At 37.0% G+C, this 18,492-nt stretch overlaps 1 protein-coding gene and 1 long non-coding RNA gene across 3 annotated transcripts in view; both read right to left on the bottom strand.

Moving 5' to 3' along the window:
- Positions 1-2,696: 2,696 nt before the first annotated feature.
- LOC107836525 (uncharacterized) lies at positions 2,697-4,780 on the bottom strand. The gene is made up of 2 exons (XR_001662443.1): positions 2,984-4,780; positions 2,697-2,951 (listed from the first exon to the last, which is right to left on the bottom strand). It is a non-coding gene; the product is annotated as an uncharacterized LOC107836525 (long non-coding RNA).
- Positions 4,781-6,856: 2,076 nt separating this feature from the next.
- Positions 6,857-18,492, bottom strand: part of mcf2l2 (MCF.2 cell line derived transforming sequence-like 2) — a 46,942-nt gene continuing 35,306 nt past the window's right edge. For both annotated transcript variants that reach the window (XM_007554639.2, XM_016672760.1), the window contains 3 exons: positions 17,555-17,664; positions 16,161-16,252; positions 6,857-7,195 (listed from right to left, as the gene is read on the bottom strand). In XM_007554639.2, the coding sequence (XP_007554701.2) occupies position 7,195; positions 16,161-16,252; positions 17,555-17,664 (203 nt within the window). In that variant the 3' untranslated portion in view covers positions 6,857-7,194. The remainder of the gene's footprint in view (positions 7,196-16,160; positions 16,253-17,554; positions 17,665-18,492) is intronic.

Here is an 18,492-nt window from a genome sequence, read left to right as displayed (position 1 = left end):
TGCAGAGAAGGGGGCCTACCCTACGGGTGCTTGAGCACCTGCCCCTTTTGCTCCTTGCCCCCAAGTGCCCTTTTGGTCAATTTTTTTTTCTTTTGTAGTATTATTTTCTAACCCCTCTTCTGACACATAATAACATGTACTAAAATTATTTGGTTTTTTGTTGGGTTTTTTTTGTACAACATAATAAGCCGGGCACCTTGTTACCTTTGACGTTTTGCCTGTGATGCATGACGCAATTGCCTCTCGCGCAGTGAGATAAGACAGCTAACTGCGGAGCTCAACGTAGTGAATGTTCCAGATTACAGAACAGTTTTTGGTGAATTAAAAAAAAAAATGTTTTTGGTGAATAAAGTGGAGTAGACTTGTCAGATAACGGAAAACGTTGAAGTATCATTTCTGCTTCAGCACAGAGTAGCGGCTTAAGCAGAGAGGTCATGAAATACAACAAACACTGACAGGCCTCTGCGTCTGCCTTTCTCTGAAGAACTACTGAGTGGGAGGAGACAGCCAGGTGAGGAAAAACTGTTCCTATCTATCGATTCAGTATTTTTATCATACAGACATTAGGCTGTTGTTGTTGCGCTATTAGCTAGCTGCTAGCTGATGACTTTGCTAGCAAAGCAAGATGACTAAAAAGCTTCTTCCCTGTATCGTTAATGATAGCAGTCATTCTTCAGTATCGCTCATGCAATAGGGGGCACATCGCCCATCCAAAACTTATCATCTCAATAGTGGATATATGTCTCTAATTTGCTTTGCTGCATAATGTACATTGCATTTATTCTAGCGTTAGGTAAATGTATCTTGAAGGAGAATAGCACTTAAATAAAGTCCAACAAGGATATTCATGTAGAATTAAAAATAACTCACCCTGAATTACCATGATAGATACAATGTATGTAATAAAAGTGTATCATTAATGAAGAGGAAAAATCTCAATCCAGACTTTAAGTAAGTTTAGGGTCTGGTTCACAGAGTATGCAGTTAAATACAATAAAATTGTAATCAAAACTTTTGGAATTGTAATGATTCCTTTTTTTAAAACAAAAAGTTTTGTTTAAAAAACTGTTTTGTTTTTTTAATTAAATAACTATTTTTTGTCTCGTGAACTTAAAAAGTTATTTGCCAAACATAAACTTTTATTTGCACACACCAGTAATCTTTTGTTGCGATTTTGGGCCCTGCTCATGACGTGATGTGAGAATCACAAGCAAAACTTTGATCACAAACAAAAACTTAGAATAGCAAGAAAAGATTTCTGACATGCACAAATAAGTTTGTTTTGCAAATAATTTTTTCACTTCATGAGATAAAAATGTGTGATTTTAATAAAAAAAAAAAGGTTTTTTAAGCAAAACTCAGTAGGCTTTTCTCATGGTGACATGCATTAACAATTCAATATATTTAATTTATTTAGCTTTTTAAATTTTTTTAGTAGTAAAGTCCCACTGAATAAACATATTTTCTGTCCATGACTTGGCACTGAGCTAGCTGCTAGCAACATTAACGCTCTGGGGACAACCACGCTAGGGCATAAAAATAATATAATATGTCTTACCTTACATATGAATGCTTGTCTTTCTAAGTAACTGTCCAATAAAATATCTGAAAATACAATTTAAATGATGCGATTGTTTCCTGTTAGAAAATGGTGCTGCAAACTCTGTCACTCTTAGTTTCCGCACCTCCTGTTATTATTGTTGATCCACTTTTCTCCTCTTTTTTTCAGCAAGTTTTTTTTTAATTAACTCCCTTGTGATCAATTACCTTCGAAACAAATATAACGTTTATCTTTCTCTCTCTTTGAATGGTTGGAGCAACTGTAAAGGACTCAGACTTTAGACATTTTGATGCTGGACCAACAGAAATAAATGGGCTGAATTTACTTCTGGCCCTCCATGTACATTGGGTAACGTCGATGCTACGTCATCAAGGCTTCTAATTGGGAAGTCAATTTTTTTTAAAGTCAATACAATATTTCTATACCAACTGAAGGTAACATCATTACTTTATTGTGCTATAAAATAGAATGATGTGCCTGGAAAATGCATAATACTGCCCCTTTAAGATCAAACTTACATGTAAAAATAAAAACACATACAGAGACAGCTGCCAATATAATTACTAGATTGTACTCTGAGCAAACGTTTAATATTTTGCCTAGGTTTAATAAATAGAAAGTAGAGGTTGCAGACTAGCATGTACCACAGATCTCAGAAAAATGAAGAGGTTTTCAAGAATGTGTGGATATTGGGCAATCTATGGTTATTCTATCATGTAAAACTAGTGTTGATGATGTTACAGGGTACCTGGAGATGTAGAGAAAGAATGCAGTTCAAATTCACACAGAAAAATACTGCAGCCACAGGAAATTGAAGCAAAATGGAAAATGCTGCAAAATGCAGCAAAACAGCTGCTCCACACTCCCTCTAGTGGTCTATAAGTTCCATTTTATGAAAAAATCTTTCAGCATTTCATACTTGCTATTTGCACCATTTTCATTTTGCTTCCATTTCCAGTGGTTACAGCAATTTTTGTTTGCATTTGTTTTGTTGATTCTAGGTTTTTGCTCCTGTATTCTGTGATTGCAGTTCTTTTCTTTTTGTTTTGGATTTTGTGTCTCGTTTTCACCAATCAGCCATTTTATAGAATAGAGGAAAAAAGAGAAGTCCAAAAGAAACAAGGCAAGAATTTTCATGTTGTAAAGGTATTTCATCATAATGAGCAATATGTACAACATAATAACAGATGTATACAAACATGATACATTCTAGAGTTGAAAAGATTCTAGCATTGTCCATGATGCAGTATAACAGAATTATTTCCTAAAGAAAGATACAGCATTTTCCAGTTAATTCTGGTCAAACAAAATACAAATTACACTCATGGATCATTTCTTGTAAACAAATCATTCATTAATATACTCATTAAGGGGCTCACTGTATGTTACACTGTAATACAGTAATATCTTTCCCTCTGGTACGTGTCCAGTTATCTGACAACCTGTGATAAACTCTGGTGTATTCTTTAATTTCAAACACATTACAGCTTGTAGACAGGGTAATTTAAAAAAGATATAATCCTTCTGGGAGTGAAACAGGGAAGCTATATGTCAGTGTTCTCAAAGTAATGTCATCAAATACAAATGTTCAAAGATGCATGTTCTACAGAGGGGAACAAGACACAGCAGTAAAAGATAAAAAAGATTCAATGTTAGTTGAAGGCAAATATTTTATTTGCTGTTTACTGAAGAGTAGTTCTCCAACAGTGTTTAGAGCATATTGCTTAATAGTCTGAACTTTTTATTCAGTGTACTTTAGATTATAGTTAGGATAATAGGTTACAGATTGAGGACCAGCACTAACGTCTGGAATGCAACTACTGTAGCGACATTTTTAGCTTTCACTCTTGGTCTTAAAAATATTGTGATGTAAATTTAAACAGTATGTGATAGTGAGCTGAATAAACAAGTCCTTCTGCTGCTGACCCTGACTGTGAAATGTAACAAACAGAAATGTATCAGAACAAGTTAATTAGACATAAGAAACTGTGTCAAACAGGTTTCTGAATATAACCACTTAGCATTCATTTTCCTGTCACTGTGCAGCCCAAGAACAAATATTAGAAACAATATTTGAGTGTGTCCTGTCTGCAAGTGCAAGGTCGAAAACAGCAACTCAAAGTATGAAATGTTCTTAACAGAATCTCATTATGTAGAAATGAGTGTGAGTTTTTCTCTGGGCCATGAAGCATAACATGTCGCAGAGACAAATCGGTTTCTGAACACAGAAATGATCATTTCCTTCAAAAGCCATCTGGTTTCTTCCTCATACTTTCCATGATGATGTACAAAGAAGAAAATGGAAAACACATCAGATCTGATTGTTTTTTCTGCCAGGAAGTGATTTAACTATCATTAGCTGATAAAAGGAATTTGTTGTGAATTAGACTTTCCAAGATGCAAAAACCCCTGATAGAGGAAATGTGTTCATGTTGCACCAATCAGTCCAAGCCCAAGATGGTCATTTAATCACGGCTGCATGTGACTCTGCATACTGTGCTATTGACATCATGGCCTTGTTCCAATTTTAGGCTCATAAGAGTTAACTCTGGCTGGAGCAGAACCCACCTTCATGAAGCTGTCTGCTCAAACAAAAAACATAGCATACAGTTTTAGTCAACTAAAACACAGTAAACAAGCCCCAACAAACTAACTGTGCAAAAATTGCCATTATTCTCCTGAGTGACATAAAAATCATTAGTTGTAATTTTGTATCACCAACATGTTTTTTCAGGATTTCCACTTATGTAAAACAAAGTAAAGATATTTTATATTAAGAGCTATTACAGTAATGTAGGGATTTTGCAGTAATTCTGCAGCTATTAATTTCTTACAGATGTGAAAGAAGGCAAGTCAGAACAGTCTCCTCAGGAAATATTCAGATCTCAAGTTGTTTCAAACTGAATGTAATCACAATAATCTTCACCTAACAAGTCACAGAGAAATTGAAATCATGATATTAAGAGTTTTGTTTTCACATGTGTACTGTATAATGAAGCAATGCAGCCACAAAGGAGACATTTTGTGGGTTTTTTTTGTTGTTGTTCTGGTCCCATTCCCAGATAATGCAGAGAGTGAGTCAGGCAGATCAGTGGAGCAAGAACCCCATTTATGTCTCAGATTTACACTGATTTATAGATACATTTTCTTACAAAATTTTTAACAACTTTATTCAATTCATTAAAACATTACATTTTTAGTTTGCTGGTTGGGTAAAAATAAAAGTCACATTTCTGGATTTTTTTAATTTTTGGGGATTGTTGAGAAAAAATGATTATTTTTAGTGTTTAACACGGTTAATCTTACGGCATGTGTAAAAGGTATATTGAACATTCTCATTTTGAACAAATTTCTTAATTCTGAACAGGTTTGTGTTAATGATTTAAAAACTAAACTATTGATGGGTAAGTAATCAAAGTACAAGAAGGAAAATACAGATCAAAAGGGAACTCTCACTGAGGCTCCTGTTGTGTTATCAGAGAAGACAGGAGGCCATAAAATTAGCATCTCCAGGAGGGCAGTATCACTTGAGCCTGGGAGAGAGAAGTTTGCTCGGTTCACGGAAGATCAAAAGTCTTCCAGAACTAACATCTGGGATGGTGTAAAACTGAATACAACATAGAATGTTAAAACCACTAACATTTAATTTCTAAGACATTTTTCTTAGTTACTAATAGCATGTCTTTTTAATGAAAATTGTATTATCTAATTTTAGAATTACTAATCTAGTAAATGATGAATGTATTTGCAAATTGTACTATCTGTGACAATATCAGAATCAAATGGAAATTATTTGAATGAAAATGTTTTGTTTTGTTTTAGAAAATTACTCAGGATTTATGCTAAATGGGGTTTTGGAAAATGATTGTGTTAACTTGTATACTTAGGATTGAATATTATGTTTCATAGGTTAGAAAAAGGAACTGTACCTCATTCTGTTCGGTTGATTTTATGTGTTATTTTTGGTTTAAGGCAGGACACAATCTTTTGGGGTGCTGAGTGCAGAAGAGCAAAACTGGGTTTGTCAAGATAACCTTTCCCTGAACCAAATTACTGAATTTAAGTTTGTTCCTGAGAATCTATGTAAGGAAAGATAGCGGTAGAGACTCCAGATTTCACAGCTATCTGTGAAATACTTTTCTTATGTTTTTCTTGGCCCAGATGGCCTTAGAACTGCAGGAGGCCAGGACAAGCTCTCCGCTCTTTTTGTTAAAAAAAAAGAGCAAATGGCCTTTGATCTTTGCCGTAAATTAGGGGGAGTTCTAAGTTTTTCTGAGTGTCCAAGATAGCTTCCAGTTGGTCAAGCAGAGGTACGCCTTATTTGAATATATTAAAGAGGAAAAACACGCCTACATTATAAAAGTTCGTGCCCAGGAGTAATAATTCAGATAGCTGCCACTATTTTGCCTTTTTGCACCAGCTCTCTCCAAAGACGCATCTTTGCCTTTCTTTTTCTACCTTTTTTGTCTCAGGTAGTGAATGTATGTCTCTGTTGTTCTGCAGTTTTGTTGTTAATTCATATGTTGTTTCCTACTGGATTAAACTCTGTAATTCTGTGACGTCAACACGCATTGTTGTTTTCCTTGTGGCCACACGTGGCTCGCCAGGAGGACCTGGGATCTAAGAGGAAGAGAGAGAGAGCCAAACTTTTTCCAAAGTTAACTAATTTAGATATTCTTCCTTAACAGGATCCAAAATTCCTTTTCACTTCATAATTTTGACCAGTGTGGCAAACGTTTTGATGTAATTAAACTAAAACACTAAATACTCTGAGGCTCAGAATACAATAAAGAATATCAAGCATTTACCAATTTAATCTTTTCACATATTTAGCGCATTTTACCAGCAGCATTTTTAACTGAATTGAAAATAATTTTAAAAAGTGCAATATGTGAATGGCTCTGAATAGTTTCTGAAGAGACTGTAAATCTGAAGTTATGAGATGTGTGTACTGTATATAGCTGTTCCACTCAGTGGGAGTAAAAATTAGGGATGCAACAATATGATCATTTGGGCCAATATCAATAGCTATACTAATATTGCTGTTATGGCTAATAACCAATATTATATATGTTTGACTTTCCCAGTGCTTCTCTGTTTGAGGTTTGACCAAACAAATACCACACGACCAACCTCCTTCTCTCCCGTCCAAAAACAAATGGCAACAAGATACAAAAAAATATCAGTTGTTAATATTGGTCCAGTTTGATTTATCAAATCGATGTATTAAAAAAGTTACTAATCGATCGATACTGATGTTAGTGCTGATATATTGCGCATCCCTAGTAGAAATGATTTTACAAATACAGAAGGCTTTCTAATAGTGACACTCGAGAAAGTTCCAGCTTATTCCTGCAGGAGTTTCACATCAGTGAATCAAAGAAAAAAAAAATACAACACTAAGAGCAAGGCATATCTGTAGTCCATTAAAAAGAAATACAAGTAGTTATAATCCTTTTAAATTACATGTTGAAGACTGCAGTTATTAAGCTGATCAATGTCTGAGATCAAAGTCAAATGGATTACAACAGTCCACTGGTATTTACTTGCAGTCCTGAGACACATCTTCCCAAGGTCTGACACTGTTTTCTTCAGACTCAGAGAGTGCTGCTGTACACAGATCACTGAAGATATCTGGGAAAACAGGGATAAAAACAGTCAGTTCAGCTTCATAGTGAGCAAAATGATGAAACATGAGAAATACACGGGGTCACATTCAGTTATGTGGTTGTACTTAGGAATCATAACTCAGACTTAAGTAAGGAGAAGAAACCTAAGAGGAAGACAGGTAGGAGAAGTCATCACAGGCAGCAGAGAGAATTTAAAAAATAAATTCCAAATACAGTGAAGCTCGACTGCTATCCAGAGAGGTCAGTTTGCTTCAAATATATTTTGTTCCTTGCTTGCGGTTGCAAGCAAGGAACAAAAGCAGAAAAAAGGAGAGAGAATGAGCAGCTATTTTAGAGTCAAAGCACCAAAACAAATTAAGCAAGTCTACAGTAATCATCCAGGTTCAGGTTTAACAGGAGGTAAAAGAGGATTTGTTAGAGACAGAGGGGACAAAGAACACAAAGAGAAATGGATGTTTTAAGGGGGAAATCAGTCAGTTTTCTGACTGATGCAAATCTACACATAGTTCTTTTTAGATCATACTTTTAGTCCATGATCTACATGCTCTTTACGCATCACAATCAGCTGAAAGGTCTCAACAAGGAATGGGAGTGAATAAATACTTCCTCCAGTACTACACCTCTGATCCACCCTGGAGGCAGTAATAGACCCATAACAGTGAGAGGCGACTGTGGAACAAGTGTGACACAGTTATATGATCGAAGGCAAAGACGGGAGCAGTACAGAGGGAGCAGAGACTCTAGAGGATCTTTCAGTGACTGAATGACCTGGTAAATAAGTTGATCAGCAGAATCTGATGCAGATCACGTCAAGCGAGTTTTCTTCTACATTTAAGACTCAAATGACTCCTATCGCTGGCAGACTGATCTGTCAACAGTAGAGCCAAAAAGTTTGGTTCTGACAGGAAATGAGACTGTTTCACTCAAAACATAAAACAAAGTAAGAAGAGCAACAGTAAAAATTATTGTTTCTATGTATAGAAACAGTGGTTGTGTTTGGGGACCAGCAAAAAAGGGCTGTCAAACTGTATTGATACCTCTCTAATTAGGCAGTGGTGATGAGCTTCATGTCTTCAGCGTTGAAAGGCCTTCTTTTGCTCCCTCCAAAGATTCTCTATCAGATTCAAGTCAGAGCTCTGGCTGGGCCACTCAAAATTATTAAAGGGCATTCATGTAATATCAACATTGTTGAGCTTTATGTCATGTTGTAGTGTTATTCCCTCATCCAAAAAATGAGCGTTGCTTTTATTCTTTTACGCCTGTTTGAAAAATCCTTTAATCTCTCGTGGCAACCATTCTGGTGTGCCGAAAAATGTACATGATTTACATGACTGTGCTACAAGGTTGGATCATGTCCCTGAAATTTAGAACACCACTCCTTTATTATTATTTTTAATTTAGAGGGAACATGTTAATCAAGATTATTTGAAACTCAAATCTGCCATAATAATTATGAACTTAACTGTACATACCATGACTGTTTGGTTCTACAATCCCAACTGTGATCTCACCAAACTTAACTTGAATAAAGTCATTAAAAACAGCAACAAATAACATAAAAACTCCAAATGACACATTGAAGTAATTTATCACCATGACACGGATGACCCCTGAACACAAATCACAGAAAATTAACACCTCCCTCATTTCAGATGAGAAAAAGCTAACCAATCTTTCTGGAAAACTGGAATCATCAGCAGCCCTGGCAGACCTGGACATACATCAAGACAGAGGAGGGACAGTTCTCCTGACAGGTCATCTGTAGCATGGTGGATCAGCGCCGTGCCACACCTTGTGTCTGACATAGAACAGAAAAACACTCACATAATGTAGATTTGAGTGACAGCAAACTTTCTGCTTTAGTTGGAACATCCACTGCCTTCATGCTGCAAAGAGCATTTTAATGAAGTTTTTAACTATTATTGTACTATATATATATATATATATATATATATATGCGTGTGTGTGTGTGCGTTTGTTTGTTTGTAATACCTTGTGGGGACGATTTTCCTGACACATATTACATTATTACATTGTGGGAACCAATTGCTCCTTGTGGGGACCAAAGCCTGGTCCCCACAAGGGGAAACCCTGTTTTTGGGTCAGGGGTTAGAGTTAGGACTAAGGTGTGAATTGAGTTTTGGTTAGGGTTAGGTATGTGATGGTTAGGGTTAGGAAAAGGGTAAAGGTAAGATTTAGGCTGTAGAAATGAATGGAAGTCAATGGAAAGTTCCCACAAAGATAGCCACGTAAAAATGCGTGTGTGTGTGTGTGTGCGTGCGTGCGTGCGTAAAAGGGATTTTTTGGGTTTAGGGCTATTTAAAGAATACAGAGCAGCAAAGTTAGAGTGCATTTCTATAGAGATGATAAAATCTCATCAGATCTAATTTAATATTTATTACATTTTCAGAATACATTTCATTCTAATGTTATAACTGCATGATGCTGCTAATGATGACAGAAACAGGTAAAGGTTTTTATTTTCTAACTGCTGCTTTTGTTTTTGCTTTTTCTTCCAAAGTCTGACAGCACCAGAGCTTTAAGTGGGTAAACATTAAGGCTGTGAACAATTACTCTTTCATAACGCAACAATGGGCAATGGAAGGAGATCTGACCTTGTTAAAGAGGATAAAATACAAAGAGGAAGTGGGCTTGAGATGGGTGGAGGCAAGAAAATAAAATAAAAACTGCTGTGTATTTTCACACAGAGAAATTACATGAATACATGTAAAAATTATCACACCCCTTCATCTCTTTTATATTTTTATCACATTACAACTGCTCCCTCCAGGAATTTATCAGATAGTCCAAAACAAAGAGTAATTCACATCTGAAACAGACAGAAATGTGACAAGGGGAAAAAGATGTGCATATTTCTATAGATGGAAGCTCAGCCTTACCTAAATTTTTATATTATTATTGGGCAGCGCGAACATTCAGAAAATATTTATGTGGCTTTGAATGTAAGAAGCATACAGATCCACTTTGGTCTGCTACAGAGCTCCACTGCTAACCTATATTTCATGACATGCTCAGTTTTTCCTAATTGTGATGGTCACATGAAGAATCCTATGATCAAATTATCTCCATTTGGTCTTACTGCAGTTGTTAAACAACCACTTATCTGGGCCCCTACAACATCAAATCCTCTCTCTGGAGTCAAAATTTGGCATAGCAATGCTAGACTCCAGGGCCTTGTCAGTAACTTGTATTCCCAGGTTATCTTCCCAGGATTCCGTTACCTTAATCATATTCATTCATGCTCTGTTTGCATACATCTAATATCTAATGTAGTTCAAGGTGTTTCATTGAACTAAAGCCAAATTGGAGAAGATATGATGATCTGGATGATAGTTGTCCACAGAGCAGACACACACAACGCATGTGTGCATTGTGTTTTTATAAATCAGAGCTGGATTTTTGTTTTTTCTATACATTTGGCTTAGTCCTCATTGAATTTTCATATGATGTGCCACTAGGTGGTATGTATTGCTAGAGTTGTCTTATATATGTCATTTGTGTAAAAATAAAAAATAAAATCTGAAAATAAAGTGTTAAAAAAAGATAAGCATATTTCAAGCAACATGCTGGATTCAGTGACATTAAAATTCAACGCATCATACCAAAGCTCTTCCATCCCCACACACTCCAACCTCCTATCCATGAGCTATACTCCTCCTCTCGTCCCTGCAATACTGGTCTGCTCACATTTACCCAATCCATTTCCTTCAGTGCCACTGGAGAGTGAGGAAGCAATTATGAGGCTGGAGTAAAGGGCAGAAGACGGGAGAAGATGAGTGGGTGTTAGAGCAAAGCTATTGGTGGTTAGTCAGAAGTGGCCAGTATTGTTATTTAATAGAGTGACCTCCTTTATATGGTGTTTCAAGTGTAGAGAACAGGACCAGCCCTGGCCCCTCTGTTAAAAGGTTCTTGATTAGCCTAGAATATAGAACACAATAAAGAGAAGGATCTTCACTGAGACACTGGAGTAGCTTTAAAACAATAACACTTTTCACAGTTTATATTCTGTATAAATCCCATCCTGAACCTTTATCATAAGTATATGAAGCATCTACACAGAGCCACACTTGTTACACTAGAACTGTAACAAACACTAGAACTGTAACAAACAACTGTAACAAACAGATGTGAGATGAGATAAAATGATAGTTACAGTGAAAACATAGACTATTATAGCAATGGCAAACTTCAGTTCAATACTAAAGTTTCCCACATACTTGGGCATACTGTGCATAAATCTGAGAGAAGCGCAGACTCTCCGCACTGATCGCAGATGGTTGAGATTTCAAAGTTGAGTGTTTTCAACTTTCCTAGTGACAAATGGTTCATTTTCCACAATCCAAATGGATACAGGCAAGTTTGATAAGCAAGTTAGTCCCATTTCTTCTCCATCAGGTTAGACAGATGATGGGGCACAAAGTGGTAGTCACTCTGCGTGTTCTGGCGACTGCTTGTGCTGACTCAACAGTATTGGCTCAGTGGTTCACACAGAACAGTTCAATCTGAACACCATTTCCCACCATATGGGTCATTGATGGATCACTAATGTCAATTTGGTAGCATGACATACTTTATCACATTGTGACCAACTGTTGTAGTACTATGACAACATGCTGGCTAATGTTAAAGCAACAAAATAAATGTGGGTAACCATGGCAATCAGTGAGCATTTAAAGCAACTGTTTCTGCAGTCAAGATGCACATATATCCGCTGTGTTTACAAACAAATAATCCCTCTATAGGGTTGTAGCTTGTCAATGGCAGAAGGAAAAGCAAACAAAGCCATTCAGTCAAAGTTACCCACGCTTTCAAATATTGAGCAATTAAATTAAAAGCAAGGAGAATGTTTAATACATTTTAATGCTGAGGAAGATTTCATGGCCCTACTCCTTGGGTTGCTTACAGGGCACACAATTTCCAGTAAGCTGCATCGAGCTGGCACATTACACGTCATGGCCAAACCATAGCAATTGGGTAAAACCAGATCTAATTGTTCCAAACCTCAACACAGTCCATGCCTCCAGTAAGCAATAGTTTTCCAATAGCCGCAGGGTCAGACCCTGTAGAAGGAAGTGTAAAACGAGGGGTTGGATTTTACCAGGTGTACACAGTTGAAAAATGTATCTTTGCGCAGATTTATCAGGCGGATGTCCACTTAGAGGCCACCTCAAGTATGCATGGTCCTCTGCAGAGTGAAATATGCTGGAGTATGTGGGGGCCTTTAATTAAAAAAGCTGGTAACCTGTTCAAACCAGTTACTTTGTAGATATAATGAGGCAGCTGAGGGGGGTGAACAGATTATAACAAGAACATCCATCTATTCATCCATCCATCCATATACATTTTTAATTCATCTTTTGAGCCAGATGGTTAACATATCTCTTCCTTACCAAAAGTGAAAAATCATGTTATGTGATGAGAAACTAACTTTACTAGCAGAAGGTATTATGTAGAGGACAATGGATTCAATTGGCATCCACCAAAACCAGATTTTTGAGTGTGGTTGAGTCCTTTGTAAGACAACGAACTCTGATAATAATGACCAACCATTAGATCTGATCCAATCTGTCAGTCAGTTAGTTTTAAACTTTTTTTCTATCAACATTCTTGAAGAAAACCCAAATATGCTTTAAGTTCCCTTAGAAAACTAGAATCAGTGATCTGAAAATGGTTGCAGGTGAAAATTAGAGGTGATTTGTTACAAGAAATAGTTTTATAATTTAGCTTGGCCTTTCTTTTCAAGCCAGAGAACATGTAAATGTGGGTGCAGACATTTTTCCCTACACTGACCTTTTGTAAATTAATGACAATTTCATACGGCTTGAGAAGGTTAAAGTTTTAATGCATCATTAGTGTACACTCTGCTGCCTCCTCCACTCAGCCACCAGCAGGCCTAAACCCTCTGATCAACATCACTCTGAGTCTGAATATAAAGAAAGATTCAATAATTGTGCATGACTTTGATATAATTCTTTCTCCATTTGCCTCATATTGTAAATTAGTGTCAACAATGTGTTTGAATAGGTTAGCAATATATGATATGTACATATATATACATCAACCTTTACTCACAAGAGCAAGGACTGAGTACAGTGGATGTACAACATAAGCATATGCTTAATTTGGCTTCTGTAGTGTATATACATTCAAACACACCGTAGCACAAGTAGCATATTTAGGAATACAGAAAAATATGAAGAAAGCTCTTCACACACGGAGAGTATATGTTTGGTGCACACAGCAGAGCACTATCAGTTCTGCTTCAGTTGATTAAAAAAAAAAGAGCCAAGGAATGGGGGGGACTTATGAATTCTTCATGCTCCTCATGGAGGCGAGACAAGTACGGGTGAGAGAGACCTTTTAAAAACCCATAGATGAAGACGACAGGAGACAGTCTTAAGAGCTAAAATATGTATGAGCTGATGAAAAATGAGAATAGTTACAGCAAGTCGAGCTTTTATCTAACAGAGTATCAGTTCCCTCCAAGTCCATGTAGCCCATAACAGTCTTTCAGCTAGACTCCAGACACTGCTTGTTTATAGAGGCAGAGGCTTCCTCTTCTTCGCTAAGATGTACACTTAGAAGGAAACAGATTAAGTATTAATTTTAAAAGTGACTTTCTTGTACTCACCTTCCACAATTTGCATTGGAGACCTTTAAAAACAAATATTGTGTCAGATTGCTTGATCATAGTCATGATGCGGTCAGAGATTCCTTGGAAGTCCCACCGAGGTCTGAACAGGGAAGTTGTTACTCTGCTCCTTCCTCCTTTTCATTATAGCTCACTAATGTGATCAGATTTGTCAGACTCATGGACATCTATTTCAACTATCACTAAGTTTTATAAGTGAGGCAGCCATATTGGATAACAACAAACCTCCAACTGCTAGGGCAGGGATCTTCAAATTCGGGAGATTTGGCGTCCTGTCACTTTAACAAATGTCTCTGCTTCAACACAGCTGAGTTAGATCATCATTAGCAGGACTGAGGAGATCATCCAACCATTTGATTCAGGTGCGTTGGACCATGAACACAGCTAGAAAGTTGCAGGTCTCTTGATGGCCTGAATTTGAGGATACCTGTTCTAGGGCACTTCTGTTCTTTTTCCAACAACAAACTCGGTCCCAACAAAAATAAGACTAAATCACCTTCTTCAGTCAAGCAGCCAATTGCTACAAAGGTTTATTTACATATGTGTTTTTGTTTTCATACCATAACACTACGTTTGTAACTGTAGAGTAGTATTTTCATGTACTGTATTATATGTATTATAAATCCAAATGAAACAAATTATATTCCAAGAAAGATTGAGCAATTGTTCAGCTAAAGGTGAACTAAGAAAATGAAAGGCTCTCGCCAGAATTGCGTATCAAACCGCAGAGACACTTGTTGTACCACTTAGTGGAAACAAGGAATAAGACTGCCATCCCTGGAGTCAAGCATGGAGGTGAAGACATCTACAGGCGTTTTCTGACAGAGACAAGTGTGTAGGAAGCCAGTGAGTGGGGCTTAAGGTTGAATTTTGATAGTTTGCATCAAGTGTGTGTGAAACAAGACAGTAATATGTTATTATTGTTAACGGGAACTTTGGAGCTGTATTCTCTTAAAATGAGTCTTCATAGAGGGTTTATATGAATGCCAGGGCAAGGGACGTTGCTCTGCAATAACACCTTCCATATCGCCCAGTTTTTGTAGCAGTGGTGCACGCTATAATCACTGAGTTACAAAACTTCAGGGTGCACGTCCAGAGTCTGAGGCACGGTGTGGCTTCTGCGCTCTCTGCCCGATTCAACACGTCATCTATAAACCTAGCTCTTCAGTGTCCCTCAAACAAGACACTGAAGATGGACCAAGGATGGATTTTCTAGCATATCAATTGGATTCATAAGCAAAGGAAACAAGAACAGGAGCAGTAGTAGACTCTGAAACCCTCTGAAAAACCCCTCCTGGCCACTACAGGCCACTTTGTGCAGAACCTCCAGTGGTTCTGCACAAAGAACCACTGGAGGAAATGAAACAAAAGCCTCTTCAGATAAAACTGAATCCAACTTCCTTCTTCACAAAATGTAAACAAAAGAGTAGCATCAGATTTTAGAGTTTGTAGAATTTCTCTTTGGTAAAAACACCACGAGCCATTTCTTCTGCTAACACAATGTGCATTTGTTTTGGTTGCATTTATCCAGAATACCCTGTGCTGTAGTCCACTTCCTGCTTTTGGAGTGGTCTCTGGTCCACTTGGCATTCAAATATAAATTTGAAACGCACCAGAGTTCACTTTAACTGAACAGGGACTGAGGTTTGTCGGTAGAGCAGAGTTCACTTCTTTGGTCTGGATCAGAATTCCATTCCACATTCACACTTCTGGAAATGAACCAGACTTTCTAGGCAAACGAACTAGAGTTTGATTGAAATGTACCAAACAGGGCTGGTGTAAATGCACCCTAAAGTTATTGAAGGTTCTAGCTAGTCTTCAAATCTCTATCCTTCAAAATCTCTGTCGTGGGAACTAAAGCTTTGAATTGCCAAGCAAAAGTCAAGAAAGATTAACTATTTACAGGGTGTTTCTGTAAAGAGGAATGGACCAATAAACCACCTAGTACGTGATAAGTGAGTAAACCTGGCAATGAACAAGAAATATCTGCCTTAAGTTCTTCTTAGCAAACTTTCTACATTAAAATTTGAGTCAGATTTTATCTTGGTTCAAAAACTTATTTCCTCTGATGAAGAGCATTTTTGTTAACATTTTAGGATTGATATGTTGTCTCCCCTCATTAAAATTAACCTACCATAAGAGATTGTGCTTCCGTTGCTAAATGAACACACTTGCAGAATCAGGATGGGGTGAAACAACTGTTCACTTTATATAAAATAAAAATATCTAGAGAGCTTTGCAAAGGTAAAAACTGAAAGGACACGCTTTTGAATTCATGGAAGTGGTGTAAACTTACCAGTTTCCATTTTCTCCTTCCTCCAGAAACTGGAGGTCCTTTGCTTCACATGACGCATATGTCAGCTGCACCCGGTACCGGCTGCTGCCACCCTGCAGGAACATATGACTGTCAAATGTGGCACAAACCACAAACTGATGAAAAGAGTAAAACTGATCCAGCTGAATCCAACACTGACTCAAGACAGAAACACCTGTGATGTAGTAAGTAAGAAAGTTCGTCCGTCCGTCCGTCTGTCCATGATGTAATAAGTTGAATTTTATCAAGGCTTCAACATGTTTGAATCTTGTTTAATGCAGGAATAATATCTGTATTAAACAGACACCCCCAAAATTGAAATATATTATTTCCCTTTAAGGTTTCCCATTCATATCTACAGTTGAAATGTATAATTTCACACACAAAGGTTTTACTAAAATTTGACTGGATGCTTAAAAGTGAATGAACCACTACATCCCAGTACATCGATATGTGTAAATTTCTAATGTGACTCAGAAGAACTCTGCTGATTTAGGAAAGGCAAACACATTTACCATCACTGGTCAGCAATGTTTGCAACCCAGAGAGCCACTTAGCCATTTAGTCCAGGTTAACAAAATTCAGTTAAAGCCACAAAAGCTACATGAAACTAATTATTTTTACATCTGCTATTGGAAATGTGTTCATATTTTTAAATTAAACAATTTTATTGTTTTTAGGTTTTAAAATATAGAAAATCAAACTTTTATATAAAGGTATTAAATACATTTCTTCAATGGAACATTTAATTTACATTGTAAATTATGTCAAAAAAGGCCACAGTTTGCAACCAAAAGACAAGCAAAAATATTTCTTACCTTATTGGTGTACATTTTTGCATAAATGTTTTGCATATATTGCACGGAAAAACTGCTTCAACTAACATTATTAATTACGTTTAGATTAAAAGAAAGATTATTTAGCATTGTCGGACAAAGTTATTAAGATTCACAAAGAAGAGTCTTAAGAGCCACATGTGGCATCAGAGCTGCAGGCAGCAGACCCCTGCACCAGATGTATGCAGGTAGAATCCCTTCAGTCCTTCATTCGTCCCTCATTTCTTAAATGTCAAGTGGTCAGGTCCTGCTGCTAAGAAGACACAAGTCTAGGGAACTAATTAAGCAGTAGAGGTGTCCAAATTCAGGAGGTTGAGATACATTTCAAAGAAATGAGAGGAAACTGACTGATGATGGTGACTGACTGGAAAAATGTGATTAATAATGCAAGAACTATCTAGCATCAACAAGTGAAGAATGAGTCACTCTGAGCTACATTTTTAAAATAAAGTTACATTTAAAGTAAAAATGTTCTCACCTTATAAGTCTTTAAGTTTCATTCCACTATAAAGAATGCTGAGCTAAGCTAAAGTCACATACATTCTTATTGTTGGCTTCATCCTCAGAAGAGTTGGAGGACTCCTCTCCGCTGGACGGAATTGTCTCAAAGTCCTCTGTGTCCATGGAGAGGAGACGTCTCTGGGTCCAGCCTAAGGACACACCATCAGACATTAGTATTTTTCAAACAAACAAGTATTACCACTGAGGGGGGATACTGCTTTAGAAGGGCAAGATGGGTCGTATGAGCCTGCAGCTAGGAATCAAATGAATTTAATCTGCAGAACAAATACACTTAGGACCCAAAGGGAAGGCTACCAGTCAGACAATGACCATAACAATGGGATTGATATTAAAACTGACCTTTTAGCCATATCTGTCACAATTTACGATTTTTGTTAGTGAGGATGAAGATGCGGTGAACCCAGGTTTTGGTGTGAATTGATGGTTTTAATGAAATCCAGAAAAGTACAAGGTCCAGGCAGCACATATGAGCAAAGGCAATAGCTCTGACACAGGTAGTAACTGGTAGTAACTTGACAGGACTGACAAAGCCATGTGACTTACAACTTAAGACTAGGATCTAACACAAACAACAGACACGGATGGGATAAATACACAGGGAAGGTAATAAGGGGAAAGAAGAGCCAGCTGGGGCAACCAAGGGGAAGACGCAACAATATAGGAACTAATTAACACAAAAACACACATTCCTACAATATCAGACCAGTTTAAAGCAAGGCTGTATTGGTAGATTATAAAACTCTTCAGTTTTAATGCAGAACAACATTTACCAAATACTTTATTTACAGTTTTAAATATTAGTGGCAGAATGGCTGTCAGCTAATTAGGATGACTGATACAGCCAGCAGCCTCATCTCGTGTCATTTTGCATATGTAGTTCAGCGAGAAAACAGCAACAAATTAAACAATTAACTAATTCAAAATTATATTAAGATATGGGTCCATTACCATTAAAA

Source organism: Poecilia formosa, unplaced genomic scaffold (genome assembly GCF_000485575.1).
Source record: "Poecilia formosa unplaced genomic scaffold, Poecilia_formosa-5.1.2 Scaffold65, whole genome shotgun sequence".
Taxonomy (NCBI): domain Eukaryota; kingdom Metazoa; phylum Chordata; class Actinopteri; order Cyprinodontiformes; family Poeciliidae; genus Poecilia; species Poecilia formosa.
Note: the sequence above shows the minus strand (reverse complement) of the source record. Positions and strands in the feature narration are given on the sequence as shown.